Here is a 16327-nt window from a genome sequence, read left to right on the forward strand (position 1 = left end):
TATAAGGGGCAGTTGGATTCAAGCCATGTCTGATGTGTGAATGAATGAATTCGGCATGAAATGAAACAACTCACACTGAAACTGGCCGTTTTTCCTTGTATATATATTAAGAAAATATTTACAAAAATAAATTGAAAAACAAAAAAGAGACTCATGGGAAATGTTTCCAATATGAAATATAGTAAAAAAATAAATAGAGCATTTAAAAAGGAAAGTCAACTCTGTATATCCAGACGGGCAATGGCAATGGCAATGGCAATGGCAATGCTGTTTCTTATTTGACTTTATATATGCCCGTCGTATTCCAAGTTGTACTAGTTTTTAGTTGAGACTTGAGAGTTGAAATTGGAACCCGCAAGCCATCATGCTTTGCTCTACATGTCCTCACCTTCACTTGCTAGTTTTTGGAATCAAGTACTTACGTAAACAAAAGGTAGTTTTTTTGGAATCAAATTGCATCTTTTGAAATTATCGAGAATCAGGGGCGGCGTTACTCGTTAGCAATATATATAATGTTATAATTTTTGTTTTGATCCCTTAAAATAAAAATTTGAATATCTTGAATACTTAACTCTAAATCTTTTTTAAATCTATGTTTAACTAAAATAAATTTGAATATGATCCCCTTAACAATTTATTCTTGCAAATAAAGTTATAATTAATTAAAAATTTTGATCGAACCTGCGAGTGAAGTGGCTGAATTTGAATGTGTTTTTAATTTTTTATTTGTTAAGTGGGAATTGGGGCATGCGCTAGTCAGTTAATCAATGATTGGTAAATATTAAAACAACGAGGGATGATTCTAAAAAAAAATTAGACAATGGGCATGGAGCAGGGAAGTAATTGAGTGAAGACAAAAACAAATGTTAAGATTACAATAATTTTCTTAATAAAATTAAGAAGACCAATAGTTGTTAAATTGAGTTGAATTATTAAATAAAGTTATAACTAATTTATACTTTTGATCAAATCTGTTAGTGGAATGGTTGAATTTGAGCCCAAATCTTCCGTCTCGCTCTTTTTACTCTGCTATATACTCCACAAATAAAAACATACTGCATGTCCAGCTATTTTATTTTTCCCTAAATTTATGCCTTCTATTATTTCAATTACCAATTACCTAAAATAAATAAATAAATAACCCATCATATTTAGGTAATTGGTAATTGAAATAATAGAAGGCATAAATTTAGGGAAAAATAAAATAGATGGATATGTGGCATGTTTTTATTTGTGTAGTATATGGTGGAGTAGGAAGAGTGGGATAGAAGATTTGGACTCATTGAATTTGAATATGTTTTTAATTTGTTATTTGTTAAGTGAGATTTGTGGCATGAGCCAGGCAGTTAATTAGTAATTAGTAAATGTTAACACTAAAAGACAATTAGACAGTTAGACAATGAGTTATTCTTAAAAAAAAAAAAAAAAAAAAAAAAAAAAAAATAGACAAGGGGGTGGAACAAGGGAGTGATTGAGTGAAGATAAAAATAAATGTTAACACAACAAAAATTTTCTTAATAGAATTATAAAGATCAATAGTTGTCAAAGTTGAATTGAATTGTTAAATAGAAGAATTGTAAGAAGTAAAGACATAAACTAATTGATAAAAATATTCTAAGCAATGAATCATAATTAAAGTTCACTTAACAACAATAATTAATATATTTATTGTGCTTTTATATGTGTGTGAAGCATTCTCCTAGAGACTTGAACCATGATCCTTGCCTCCCCTACAAAAACTTGTACTTATGAAGTGACCATCAAACTAAGGGTGTGCAGTGGTATTGTATTTAGAAATAATAGATTATTTCCAAGATTTAATCTTAGCAATCATAATTAGTATGTTCATTATATGAAGAAACCATATATCAAATGAACTTATAATTTATCTTTTATTATCTTCTTAGCACTATAAACAAAATTGAAATAAAACTATGTAGACCACAAAATTCATCTTCTACTCAAGATTGTTGAGAATCCTAAAATGATTCCTAAGTTTTTTTTTTTTTTGAGGAATGAAAAATGATACCTAAGTTATTCCTATGTCTAATCAAGGCCCCCATTTTTTTTATAAAAAAAATAAAAATCTTGTAATATGCATACTTATCCCAAAATTTTGTAAAAAAATTTAAGTAGATATCTTTTGGCCCCCCCTCCCCCCCTCCTAATCTCCCTCCGGTAAATTCAAGTAGAAATACTAACTTATCTAAAAAGAAATAAATAATTGAAGTTACATTTTTAGATGGATTACAGCCATATTAGTGATAAATTAATGAGATATTCAGATAAACACATAGTTATTTCAATTATTATCTCAAAAATTCAACTAAAAAGAAAACAAGCATCTCAAATAAAAAGTTTATAAATTTGACTTAAAAAAAAAAAAACAATTACCCCCTAATGCCTATTGGTGAGTGCGACTCTTTTCTTAGTATTTCTCTATATTTTCTCTTGCTCTTTTTCTTTCTATTTTTCCAATCCATGTTTTATTTATTTATTTTTCTTCTTCCAGTTTTTCTTTCGATTTGCTTTTTTACTTCTCCTCTTTACTTTGTGCTGTTTCTTAAGTTTTTTTTGCTAAGTCCTAAACCCTTGTACTCCTTACCTCAATTTCAAAAAGGTAAACACTTGTATGGTTAAAAAACCATACGCTTTGCCAAGTTAATTAATATTAGCCATTACCTTTTCTCTTTACTTCCCATTTATTTTTTTTTTCAAAAAAAAAAAAAAATACTTCCCATTTATTTGACTCTTCTTCTTCGATTTCTTATTTTACATTAAATTTATATATATATATATATATATATATTTATTTATTTATTCTATATGACATTTTTTTGGGAATTAATATGACATATAAATATAATAAATTATTCTTAATTTGATAATTATATATAATATATCATATAATTAAAATAATGTTATGTTTGATTGGTTATTTGATTATATTTTTTATGCATTCAATGATAGTTTGTCTGAATTTCTACAATATTTAACCTACTAATAATTTTTTAATCTTAATTATTATACTTAATAAGTTTTTGATAATTGGATAATTTTTTAAATCTTAATTATTATACTTAGTTTTTTTTTGATAATTGGATAGTTACAATAGGGAAAGGAGGAGTTGAACACTAGTTGTTTTCAATAGAGGTACCTGAAAATGTCAACCAATTGAGCTACAAAGATCTTAACAATTTTACTTAATTAATAGGTTGTATTTATCTTCTAAAAAATGTAGTGACTTTAATTTCAAAATCTAGGTCTATGAGCAAGTTAAAAACTATTGAATTATAAAATATTAGTACTAAACTTGTGTTACACATTTAATTATGTTTATTAAGACTTATTCTACTTTAGTATGGATATAGTAAATAGTATATACATAGAAAAAATATATTTATTTATTTTTTCTTTAGCTTGCAAGGATAAATTTTTGGTTTCACCATTGTGTCTAATACCTTTTGTAGGGCCTTGTTTTGGGGTCCAGGCCCAACAGGTAGGTGGTTTTGGCCCAAAGAGCCCTAGACAATGAATTTGTAGAGAGCGGGTTACAGAGTTAGGCCCTAACGAAGTAAGTGTTAGTTAACTTTGGGCCATACAACAATTGAACATAAGAATATCTCCTTCATGTCCACTGGATATTCGGTCCGAGAAGACGTATAAGTACACCTCTGTTCCTGATCGAAGGCTATGGTCTTTCTCTCTTTCTTCTGCTCTTCGTTCCTCCTTTTTTCCTGGTCCCCTTCTTCATGGGGATTCCTTTCTCTTATATAGCCCCCTTGAAGTCATCAGAACCTTACACTTGTTGATCATCTGGACCTTCATTTGAGTGTTCGTCCCATCGGACATCTCCCCTATCTTTCTGTGAGTTGTAGTGGCCAAGGTAACACTGTTCGCCTGTCCTCTCCACATTAATGCGGCCAGAAAAGTAGCTGCCCTGCATTTAATGTGGCAGCTGTAGTCTCTCCGTTGACATCCTATACTCTCTTCCCTCTCTCGAACTTGTGGGACTCATCCCTGCTACTAATACTCATTGGAGTGATTCTTTATTACTGGTAGGATGCATATTTGAGCCATACTTGGCACGTCCGAGGAGACATTCCTCCTCGGACCGCCTTTTAAATAAGTTTGGGTCCATAAGAATTGGACTGGGAGCCCTTTTGGCGCCCACACTTTCTCCTCGGACGTGGTTGAACTCTATATGGGGCCCAAGACCTATTGTTTAATTTGGGGACATTACCCCTACACCTTTTGACTTTTTTTTTTTTATTTTTTTTATTTTTTTTATCGAAAGTAAAAATTTTTTATCTATGATATTGTTATCATTTTGCAGATATAAACAATGTTTAAACTTTGTTCTATGATAATTATTCCAATATCAAACTACATCCCTAAGTTAAAGCTTGTGTTGGATATATAAGGTTAAAAGTGGTGTTAGGGTTACAACAAATTTCGTAATACTCAATTTACGCAACTATCAACTCACACATGCATGTGTAAATGCAAATTGAATATCATTGTGAATTTAAATTTTTTTTTTTTTTAACTTACTAATTCTTTGTTATACGGTTATACCTATCAAAATAATGCACATAACCTTAAAAAGAAGAAGAAAAATAAAGAGATTTAACCAAACATATGCTTGAAAATCATCTCCATATTTCCAAAAGAAAATTCATAAAACAAGGCACGTGTAATTGATGAGTTTGGACTTTGAGACTTTGCCACTTTTAGGGCTATAAACGAGCTGAATTTTGTCAAGTAATGCATGTTCAAGCTTGGTTCGTCAAGAAAAATAAAAAACTTGAGCTTGGATTGAGCTTGTGACAAACCTAAAAATAGTATTTGACATTGAGCCCATGGGCAAACTAGAAAATTTGAGCTTGGCTTGGCTTGATTAATTAGTCAAGCCAAACTCAAGCTTAATATCAAACTCAAGCTTGAGCTCAGATTAAGTTTTTGAGCTTGAGATCTAAAAAAATTACATTATTAAATGCTTAAATCTCTAAAATTAAGAAAAAAGAAAAAGAAAATAGTATACTCATTTTATCATGCATTTAATCTTACTTATAATTAGCTATTATTCAAATTAATAATTTACATAATTAAATTCATTTATTCATCATTCCTTGTCTACAGTTTTAGCAATTATTCAAAATACAATTTTTACATTTACGTTAGATGATAAAGGACTAGAAAAATACCTGTTTGTAACTATTATGAATGAGAAAATACAAACATATTTCATAACTTTACTTTAGATGATTGATAGGGAAGGATCATATGTGACCTACTTAATTATTTATTTATTTTTAAATGTAACTATAGTCTAAAGTGTGGTTCTTGATCAGTTTAAAGAGAAGGAAAAAATTAAGGTAATATAGGTAGTGGTCTCATGTTGGTCATGCCATTATTAAAATATGTATAATGAGTATATTTAGCTAACACATATAAACTTGTAAATGAATCTATGCTTGAATTGTTGTGTATCAAGCCTAATAGCTCACAAGTTTGTTTGTGAACAAATTTTTTTGCTTGAGCCTGGCTTGTTTATTAAACGAGCCTAAAACTAAGGCTCAAGCTTGGCTTATTTATAAACAAACAAACATAAACAAGTTTTTTATCGAGCCAAATCCAAGTTGTTCATGATTAGCTTGGTTTATTTAAAACCACTTTGATGATATATTATTATAAGGTTTTTCAACAATCAGCAACAGTTGTCATGCCTAACATTCACATGGGTCTCTCTCCCTCACCGTTTTTTCATAAGCCTTTTGTTCACACACGTCTGTTCTTTTGATCAATTAGTCTTATCAAAAAAATTAAAAAAAAATTAAAAAAAGACCTTAATTGGAACAGTAATCTACAACTCATTTACTCATTAATTGTTCACACTCACAAATATAATTTAAGAAAAAAAAAAAAAAAAAAAAAAAACCCTTCATAAATAGAATCATAACCTATTTAGAATCCTAAAGATTCTATGTATTTCTCTCCTGTATCTCCAAAAATAAAAGATTCTCTCTCTCTCTCTCTTATGACCTTATAAATCATATTTCTCCGTTAATCTTGGCCTTGCTTCTCTTTAAACTCTATGTAATATAACAGCCCAAAAACAAAACACACCCACCCTATCAAAGTTCAGAGTTGTTTTTTTTCCATTCCTTTCATTTGGGACCCATAATATCATCAACATGGATGAGTCTCAAACTCAGACTCAGCTTACTCAGAACCAGAAACCCCTGACACGCCTAAACACCTATGTGGAAAAAAGCTGGGTGGGCAAGCGGTTCAAGATAGCAGAAAGAAACACCACTTTCACCACGGAGCTCCGAGCCGGAACAGCCACGTTTCTCACCATGGCTTACATCCTCGCAGTCAACGCCTCCATACTCACCGATTCCGGTGGCACTTGTTCGGTCTCCGACTGTATCCCACTCTGCTCTGACCAATCCATACCCGTGTCCAGCTGTACCGGGTCGAACCTCCGGGTCATCCAACCCGACGTGTCATGCAAATTCGACCCTGTTAATCCCGGTTACTCGGCTTGCCTCGAACGCATACGCAAGGACCTGATCGTTGCCACCGTGGCTTCTTCTCTAATTGGGTGTGTGATAATGGGTGCCTTTGCGAACCTTCCTTTAGCTTTGGCTCCGGGTATGGGTACCAACGCTTATTTCGCTTACACAGTTGTCGGGTTTCACGGGTCGGGTAGTGTATCCTATAAAAGTGCTCTAGCCGCTGTGTTCATCGAAGGGTTAATCTTTTTAGCCATTTCGGCAGTTGGGTTACGTACAAAACTCGCTAAACTCGTCCCGAAACCAGTACGAATCAGCTCCTCCGCCGGTATCGGACTCTTCTTAGCATTTATCGGGTTGCAAAACAACGAAGGAATCGGACTTATCGGGTACAGTTCTTCAACCCTAATCACTCTCGGAGCTTGTCCAGCTTCCTCTCGCGCTTCACTAGCACCTGTCATAACTGCCGCTAACGGAACCGTTAGTTTGTTACCGGGCGGTACCGTATCGGGCGGTATATACTGTCTCCGAAACACAATGGAAAGCCCGACATTTTGGCTCGGAATCCTTGGCTTCGTCATCATAGCTTATTGTTTGGTGAAAGACGTTAAGGGTGCGATGATTTACGGTATAGTTTTCGTAACGGCGGTTTCGTGGTTCCGAAACACACAGGTGACCGAGTTTCCCGATACGGACGCCGGTGACTCGGCGTACGAGTATTTCAAAAAGGTAGTTGACGTGCATGCGATAAAAAACACAGCTGGAGCTCTGAGTTTTTCGAGTATAGGAAAAGGGTATTTTTGGCAAGCCCTGATTACGTTTTTATACGTGGACATCCTCGACACGACCGGTACGTTGTATTCGATGGCCCGATTTGCCGGATTTGTGGACCGAAACGGAGATTTCGAGGGACAATATTTCGCTTTCATGTCGGATGCCACGTCAATAGTTGTGGGTTCGTTATTGGGGACGTCACCAGTGACGGCGTTTATTGAATCGTCAACCGGGATAAGGGAAGGTGGGCGGACGGGATTAACGGCGCTGACGGTGGCGGGGTATTTCTTCTTGGCGTTTTTCTTCACGCCGTTACTGGCGTCAATTCCAGCCTGGGCGGTGGGTCCGCCGTTGATATTGGTGGGCGTTTTGATGATGAAATCAGTGGTGGAGATTGATTGGAACGATATGAGGCAGGCGATCCCAGCGTTTGTGACTATGATTTTGATGCCTCTGACTTATTCAATAGCGTACGGGCTTATTGGTGGGATTGGTACCTACATTGTGTTGCACCTATGGGATTGGGGTGAGCAGCTTTTGGTGAAGCTTGGAATAGTGAAAGGTCGTGTTGTAAAGGCTGAAGTCAATGGGACACGTGATCATGGTAGAGAAGAAGACCCTAGTGATGTTAAGGCACTTGATGTTTAAGATTTTATTGCAGTAATAGAATTGTGCCCTTTTTTTTTTTTTAATTGGTGTGGGATTAGGAATTTGTGGAAAAAATGGTTTCCATAGTGGGATTGTAAAAAAATATATATAAATTGCTTTCAAATCTCCTCTTTTTCTTTATTTTTTCCACATTAAGTTGGTAAGACATTAAGGTCGAATTCTTAGACCTCTTTCCTCTTTGACGTTAGATAGAATTTGCAATTTGATTTCTATAATTGATTCATTTTGTTTTTTTTTTTTTTTAATGTAATTTTCATAATTTTAAGTTTAGGGTTATTATTTCTTCATTTTTAAATACATTTAATGCTTTTACAATCAAATTAGAGTCCTATTATGGTTAAGAATCAGTTAGGATATATTTTGGTAGAATATATTTTATTGTCTATCAAATTTTATGGAACATTTAATTAGACTTCCAAGGTGAATTCAAGCTTATTTTTCAGAAGCAAATGTGAATATGTTTTCTTTTTTATTTTCTAGGAATAAACTAGCTATGTTTTTTGTGGCTTTTGCACCCATATCACTTTTTATTAAAAAAATGATACCTTTTTAATTGGAAAGATTAGAAGATACCAATTCACCTAAGTTCATTGGCCTTATTTCTCATCTTTTGCAACCACCAAAAGGTTATCTTCCCGCATTGTTTTCAATCCAATTAACATGTTTTAATTATTATTTTTAGAGCGAACATGTTTAAAATCTGATTAGCAATAATCAATAGAATGGTTCTGGTTGGCATGTCTATAAAAAAAAGGAATTTGTGAACGCGTTATAGTTTTTGACAATGAAATTGAGTCAAATGGACGGTGGTGGATTTTCATTTTTCAAGTAATACAATAATGTTTAAGTATGAAAACTTGTTCTATGATTACGTCCTGTATTTTACATCATTGGACATGGTAGTATAAAATTCTTTGTATATCTTTTCAAAAAAAAAAAAAAAAAAATTTCTTTGTATATGAAAACGGGAAGATAGTATTAATTTCTTAGAATCTTTATCAGTGCTCTAGTCGCTTTCTCTCTCAAAAAAAATGGGGGTCTCGAAATAATGGCAAGCAGTGTACGGCAGGCAGTGAATCAATCAAATATTGCATTTTATTGCTTCCTGCTTTTTTAGGTACTCTGTGACTCTGTCCATGAGAAATATGGTCCAGCCTGTGAGTTATGAGTTATGATTCATTTGAACATTGAAGATTGAATATCTCAAAAAAAGAAAAGAAAAAAAAGGTCTGTCTGGGTCTATATAATTAATTTATTTTATTTCTTGGGGAGTAAATTTTGGTCCAACTTGTGTTTGTCTGCCCAGATTTGGATTTAACAAGTTGTTTAATCTACTCCTTAAGTACTTTCTCTTATTTTATAATAGAAGCATGTTAGTAATAAGAATTAAAAATACAAACCTATAAACTATACTTTCTTTTCCCATGAGATAAGATCATATGCTATAAACTATACTGAATTGACTAGGTAACAATACTTGCCACTTTGTTGAGACAACTGGGACAGAACCAAGTTAAAGATTCGGTACGAGAAGTGATTTTCAAGGCTGAAAAATATGAGTGTGGATTGAGAAGACCTTAACTTGATTTGGCCCCCCATTAGAGGCAGCCACTACTCATTTGTGCTCAAAGATCATATCAATTATCAAAGTGGGCAGTGTTTAAGTGGGGAATTAAGAATTCAAGATTAGCCAAAACAGATCAAAATACTTATCCGTGGCATTAATTAGTGGGGGAAAATGGGATTAACTAAGTCAATCAAGGAGTCATTCTCGCTTTAAAAAAAAAAGAAAAAAAAAAAAGAATCCTTAATTTTGGCCTACAAATTGAAATATTTTATCACGTACCAACGTAGGTACACATAATGATTCTAGTAGCAATGAAGCTTTGCAAGAAGATTGAATTCCAAAAGCTCATATTTGCAACAGCTTGCAAACATAATGGATTATTATTCTGTTTGCTAGATGATAGCATAATTAAGGTGAAAAATAGAACAAATTCTTGCCTGAGTGTTGATATGATATGACATAAAACATGGAGCATTTGTCATTTTTTTTTTCTTTGGGCCACAAGAAAGTACATGTGTCACCTTAAAAGCCCATATTTTGGAGCTTTTTCATACACAAAAGAAACTCTCTTTTTTTTGTTCTTTAATTATTATTTATAAACTGTTGGATGAATAGAATTTAAGCTGTTAATGATAATAGAACACGCATTCAGGTCCTAATTTGATGGACTATGGGTATGGGACCTGCTGTCCAAAAGTTGTGCTAATCCGCAAAGATACTCTACCAGTATTCCTTTTTTTTTTTTTTTGCTAATCCAGTATTCCTTTTTCTTTTCAGCAGAAGTGCATACAAAAATTTGCCTAACACAAATTTCTCATCTCACTAGAAAAAGTTTAGAAACACACAATTTCACAATTTTTTGCTATAATTATGACATGACAGAGTGAGATTGATAAAGAAAAAAATAACAGATTCATATGTAAATAATAATTAATTACTCATACCTCAAAGTTGTGGCAAAAAAAATTATAAAATAATATGTGATTTTAGAACTATTCTTATGATTATAATGAGATAAATTTATTTGATATAAGATTATATGTATATATATAATTATATAAAATTATATATATTATAATATTTTTAAAAATTTTCAATTAATGCCAAAATATTTTGTTACATTAAGCAAACTAAAATAGGTTTCGGAAGGAAATTAATAAGTTTTCTCAACCAAAAAAAAAAAAAAGGAAATGAATAACATTTCCCAATGCCCACTCACGTCAGCTAGTTGCAATAAAAGCTGTGTTATTTGATGTCTCTAGCGTCAGTCAAATACAGGGAGGAGCACTGGTAAAAAGGAGAAAATGTGTGAAGAGCATCTGGGAAATAGAAAAAGGAAGAAGTAAATGTGGTTTGACATTTTATAAACTTTGATTAGATGTTGACATAATTTTGGCAAGTGAGAGGGAGAGGAACCTTTTTTTGGCAATAGTTGATTTGCATCATGGGTTTTTAAATGGGTTCAACCTAAAGAAGAAGAAAATACAAGATTGGGCTCAAACTCAATGTTCTGTGCTTATCAATTACGAGGGTTGGCCCAAGTTAACCCTCACCCCAAAAAAAAAAAAAGAAAAAAGAAAAAAAAAAGTACACGTGTCAAAATGAACAAGTAAAAGTGTAAAGGCTCGGATTACTTCTAGTATTTTTTTAAAAAAAATCTTAATTTGTTTTAATTAAAGACTGTTATATTACCCACTAACTAAACAAAATGTGAAGATTAAAACCCACTACCACACATCATTGTATATTTAAAATAAAAGAACATGTCCAGTTAAAAAAATACAAGAGATAAACCACACCCAAAGTGTAAAACCTTAACCTTATGGTCTGTTTGGGATCCACTTATTTTGCTGAAACTGAAAACTTTTTACTAAAAGTATTATAGATAAAAGTAAAAGTTAGCTGAAATAGAACAGTAAGACCTATGAATAGTATCAAAAAATGCAATGGAACCCATGAATAATAACAAAAATAAACTGAATAGTAAAATAAACTGACTTTTTAAACTAAAGCTAAACGCACACTTAACCTTAACAAGCTTGGCACTCTGACTTTTATTGTGATTTCAAGTTTCAACCTGTTTCTCAAAAAAAAAAAAAAAAAAAAAGGTTTCAACCTTGTTAGATATGAAGTTTGAGATACATCATCATTATTCACAAAAGATGAATGAAAATCTGCATTTGAGATTCCCAACTTCTTTACTAGCCCAATCACGCTTTTATATGGGCAGCAGGGATGAGAAGCACTGCTCCCTAAAATATCAAAAGCCAAGAGAAGCACTGCACGGTGCTAGACTATATGACTGAAAATATGAAATATACTTCAGGGTAACATTAATAGCAATGATTAATATTGATGATAAAAAAAAAAAGCAATGATTTTTTGTTATTGGTTGGAAACTTGGAATATTGAACAGCAAGTGCCACTGTAAGCCAACTGTTTATAGTAAATGAGCCAAATTCATGACTATAATTAAGTTCGACAATTAAACAAGCTAACTATTAAATAAATTGATGATAAATACCAAATAATTAAGACTACAATTAGGATAAATAGTCTAATTAACATATAAAGGAGGGCCGTTAAAATATTATAATATGAAAAAGAAATTATATGATGTCAGTCATGCAAAATCTCCGATTTCTACCAAACAAGAAATATATATGATTACAAATTGAAGGCAATTCTAAATCCATCAGTGAAGCTCTACAAAATCCTTCTTTGGCTTTAAATTTTTTGGCTTCTTTTTTTTGGACTTCTATCAAATTAGCTCTTAGTTTCCTCATTCTGTTGGGAGTTTGTTCTTGTCAAAACCAGAATGAGGAAACTAAGAACTTCTTGAGCATGCTGTGCACAGCTTTATCTGGTACCAGGACAATGATCTTGTCAAAACCAGTTGCTTTGGCACCGGACAAAGCTTCTCGAATGGCCAATAGTCTTGTAGTGGTTCTTTCTGTAGGCCTAAAACTTCTGCTTCACCAGTCTAAAGCTTGTTTAATAAAAGTATCACAACATTTTAGTGGTACAAAAGAATTCTCAGCAACTCATTTCACAACTACTTATTTAATCACATCACATCTTATCATAGAAATATAAATCTCATGTACCTCAGAACTTATATATATATATATATATATACACAATGCACTGAATGCAGTGTCGTCTCTATGGTATTCTTTGTGTGGATGATGAAATGTTTTTCTACTTAACTCAATTGAATTAGTCATTCGCTTGGCTTAAGTTTCCAACCATATTGATATTTTTTATTACAATGTTTATGCTTGCTGGTTTCCATGCCAATAGAAATTCTTAACATCTTAACAACGATAAATAGCAAGAGTACAAACCATAGTGCAGGTATAGGGGCAAATTTCATAGTTGTACTCAAAGCTAGAGCTTTACAAGTATACTTTACCATTCTCTCTGTGGAAGGACTAGAAGTCTAGAATTTAGCTTCAATTGTGTATGTACAACTTAAATATCTAAGCAGCAAATAAAACTGAGCTCTGCCAGGATGGCGTTAGGGGTTAAGCAGTTGCGGAAGCTTTCCAATTTAGTGACATTTCGCCATCTGACCGGCTATTATTGCACCTAAATCGCATATCTGTGACTCTGAATTGTTTGAATCTTTTCTATAACAAGTTTACCTGGAACACAATGAAATGTTTGTTGAGCAACTTTTATGTTTTTAAGTTCAGTATTATAATTTTTGGGAATTAGCAACCTTGTTATCTGGGAGTGGACAACTTAATAGTAGGATACACTGAGATTGAAACACCAATAGCCTAGTCCAATTTGTTAAATCATCAATCAATATATATATAAAAGCAGAAACCTCATGCGGGAAAGCATGAAGTTCTGCCATGTGGCGCCGTCTTTGATAGCCATCTAATTTTTTTTTTTGGTTCAAGTCACACCTCATCTATTACTTATTACTCCTCATCACTCCTTCTCACAAGTCTCAATTGACTAAAATAAATTTTAAACTTTCAAGTATACCATTAATTGTTTAATAAAGAAAGAAAAAAAAATCATTAATTCAGCTCTTCTACGTCTAACCCTTCAGTTGCCCGCCTCTTGCAATTATCTAAGTTATATAGCTCTTCTACATCTAACCCTTCAGTTGCCCACCTCTTTCAATTATCTAAGTCATATGTTAATTAGTACACTTACTTCTAGCCATGAGTCTCCTTTTACAATCACTTCTCTTCTAGCAATCACATTTTTATAACTCAAATTCTTGATGTATTGTTGGATAGATTGTGTTTGAAATGAGTAAATCCTGTGGCAAAATCGCGGTTTTGCATTTTGGAATTTGTAAAGTTCAAACGTGGTGAGTAGGGGTTTGAAATTTTATTCTTTTTCTTCTTTTGAAATTTTATTCTTTTTCTTCTTTTGAAATTTTTTTCTAGAAAAGTGATTGTCAAATTCTTAATGTATTGTTGGACAGATTGTGCTTGAAATGAGTAAATCCTATGGCAAAATCACAGTTTTGCATTTTAGAATATGTAAAGTTCAAACATGGTGAGTAAGGGTTTGAAATTTTATTCTAGAAAAGTGATTGTGTTTTTGGCTAAGTAAGAGGAAACACAAATACTGTGCTTTAACTAATATAAACTAAATTAATTTTTGTTGTTGTTATCAATCTAATATTAGAGTTTGCAACAGAGGGTTAGGTTTTAATTGTGTTGTTATCAATTCAATATTAGCGTTTGCAATTTTGATGTGTTGGGTGTTTTGTTGGAATTCTTACAGACAAATAAAAAGAAGTGGTTTATGAAATCCTATGACAAGGGCAATGGCAAGGAATCCAATCGTATCCAATTGCTCTCTCTCCACACCTTTGCAAATACCACAAACATATCATCATAATTGGAATGTCCCTTTGAGGTCAATTTTATTTTTCCCGTTATTTTCTTTGGGATGTTATTTTTAATTTCAGTAATCAGCTGGGTTCATTTTTATTTTTCGGGGACAATAATCATCATATTGTTAAAATCTAGAGCATCTTATCATAACTATTAGTATACATCCTTTTCTTACTTTCCAACTTCCATTCTCGTAACTGAAACTATATGGGGCTGAATAATGACTATCCTTGATTAAAATCTCATTTCAACTATTGGTGCTACAGTGCTCAAAGGCCCTATAGGGAATTTTTGGTTTAACTATATATTATTGCTAGATATCAACAAAGAACAAATTTCATCTTTTGTGTGCATTTTAATTTAGTCTTCTTTCTCTTTTAAATTTAACTTGCTCTTTGTCAATGTTCAATCTTTGTTGTTAATTAATGATATGCTTTTGATTCCATAAAACATTTGGATATTAATGTTTTCATTCTTAATCAATTTTGAGTGTTATTTGGATGTAGTTAAGCATCAATGTAGTAGAGCTCATGTTAGTTTATGTGTTTCTTAATGTACTTTGTGCAAGAAGGTGAATTAAAAGGTCTGAGTTTACATGTGCAGGAGATGAACTTTATGCAATCTTCTGTAGAAAGTGGATCATTCAAACAATGACACAATAACACATTAAAGAATGTAAATTCTGTTCATGTTTTCCAGCTATAAGAAATTGAGGAATTTCATATTTGAAAGCTTTAAAGGGGCAACTGAATATAAGTGCCCGTTTGTTTGGGCGTTTTGAGCCCAAAAGTTGGCTTTTTAAAAAAGCCAGCCCAAGTTTGGTGTTTGGTGAGTATAAAACGCATTTTTTAGCAAAAAGTTGCGTTTTACATTTGTGAAGAAACGCGCATTTGAAAAATGGACATGTTTCGGTCCATAATTGTAAAAGCTGGTGTGGGCGTTTGATATATATCCGTTGGGTGACTTCAATTACCAAAATTGCCCTTCAATAAAGGGCAAGGTGCCTTCTTCAGATCACGCACAGCCTTAGCAAATTCATCTCACCTGGAGCTCACTCACGCAATAAAATTAATCAAACCACAACAATAAAAGAAAAAAAAATTCTTGCTCTCATAAAACTGATATAATTTAAACAACAAATCTAAAATCAAAACAAATATAAAGAGTGAGGAGCTTCTGCAAAAAAAAAAAAAAAATGGAAGCTGATAGAAGAAAAGAGAGTTGGAGAAAGAAAGAGTGAAAAATATAGAAAGAGTGAGGAGCTTCTAGAAAAAAAAAAAAAAAAATAGAAGCTGAGAGAAGAAAAGAAAAAGAGTGAGGAGCCGATAGAAAAAAAATAGAAGCCGATAGAAGAAAAAAAAAAGAGAGTAGAAAGACCTCAGAGAGCTGGAGAAAGAAAGAGTGAGGAGCTTCTGAGGAGCTTCTGGAAGTGAAAGTAAAGGAAAAAAAAAAGGAGTGGATGAACTAATATCGGTATACGTGTGTGGTTGAAAAAATGCAAGAGAAAAAGAAAAAGAAAAAAAAGAAAAAGAAAAAAGAAAAAGGAAACGTGTGGATGAAATAAAAGGCAAAGAAGAATAAATTATAATTTAAAAAGAATACCACAATATTTTCACAATAAATTTTAAGTAATTAATTAATATTGGTGAGTAAAAATATAATTTCAGTAATGAGTTCAAATTAGAACTAGAAACAACTTTCTATATAAGATTTTGTTATGATTCTTGTGAAAGTATTGCAAAAAATATTATGGATATAACATTTTTTGTTGAAAAATATAATTGTTGAGAATGAATAGAAAAAGAATAAATAAAGATTAAAAAAGAATAAATTTAATTAAAAATAAAGATTCAAAAAGTGGGTAGGCAAAAGATAAATGTCACTGTTGATTGTCCAAACAGTACAAAAATTTGACTAATCTGTTGAAG

General features: G+C 32.3%; 1 protein-coding gene across 1 annotated transcript; it reads left to right on the forward strand.

Moving 5' to 3' along the window:
* The first annotated feature begins 5994 nt into the window (after positions 1 to 5994).
* Positions 5995 to 8068, forward strand: LOC115954431 (adenine/guanine permease AZG1). Its single transcript, XM_031072284.1, has one exon. It carries the CDS (start codon positions 6198 to 6200, stop codon positions 7941 to 7943), a length of 1746 nt encoding a protein of 581 aa, XP_030928144.1. The 5' UTR covers positions 5995 to 6197; the 3' UTR covers positions 7944 to 8068.
* Positions 8069 to 16327: the final 8259 nt, after the last annotated feature.

This window comes from Quercus lobata, chromosome 8 (assembly GCF_001633185.2).
Source record: "Quercus lobata isolate SW786 chromosome 8, ValleyOak3.0 Primary Assembly, whole genome shotgun sequence".
NCBI lineage: Eukaryota > Viridiplantae > Streptophyta > Magnoliopsida > Fagales > Fagaceae > Quercus > Quercus lobata.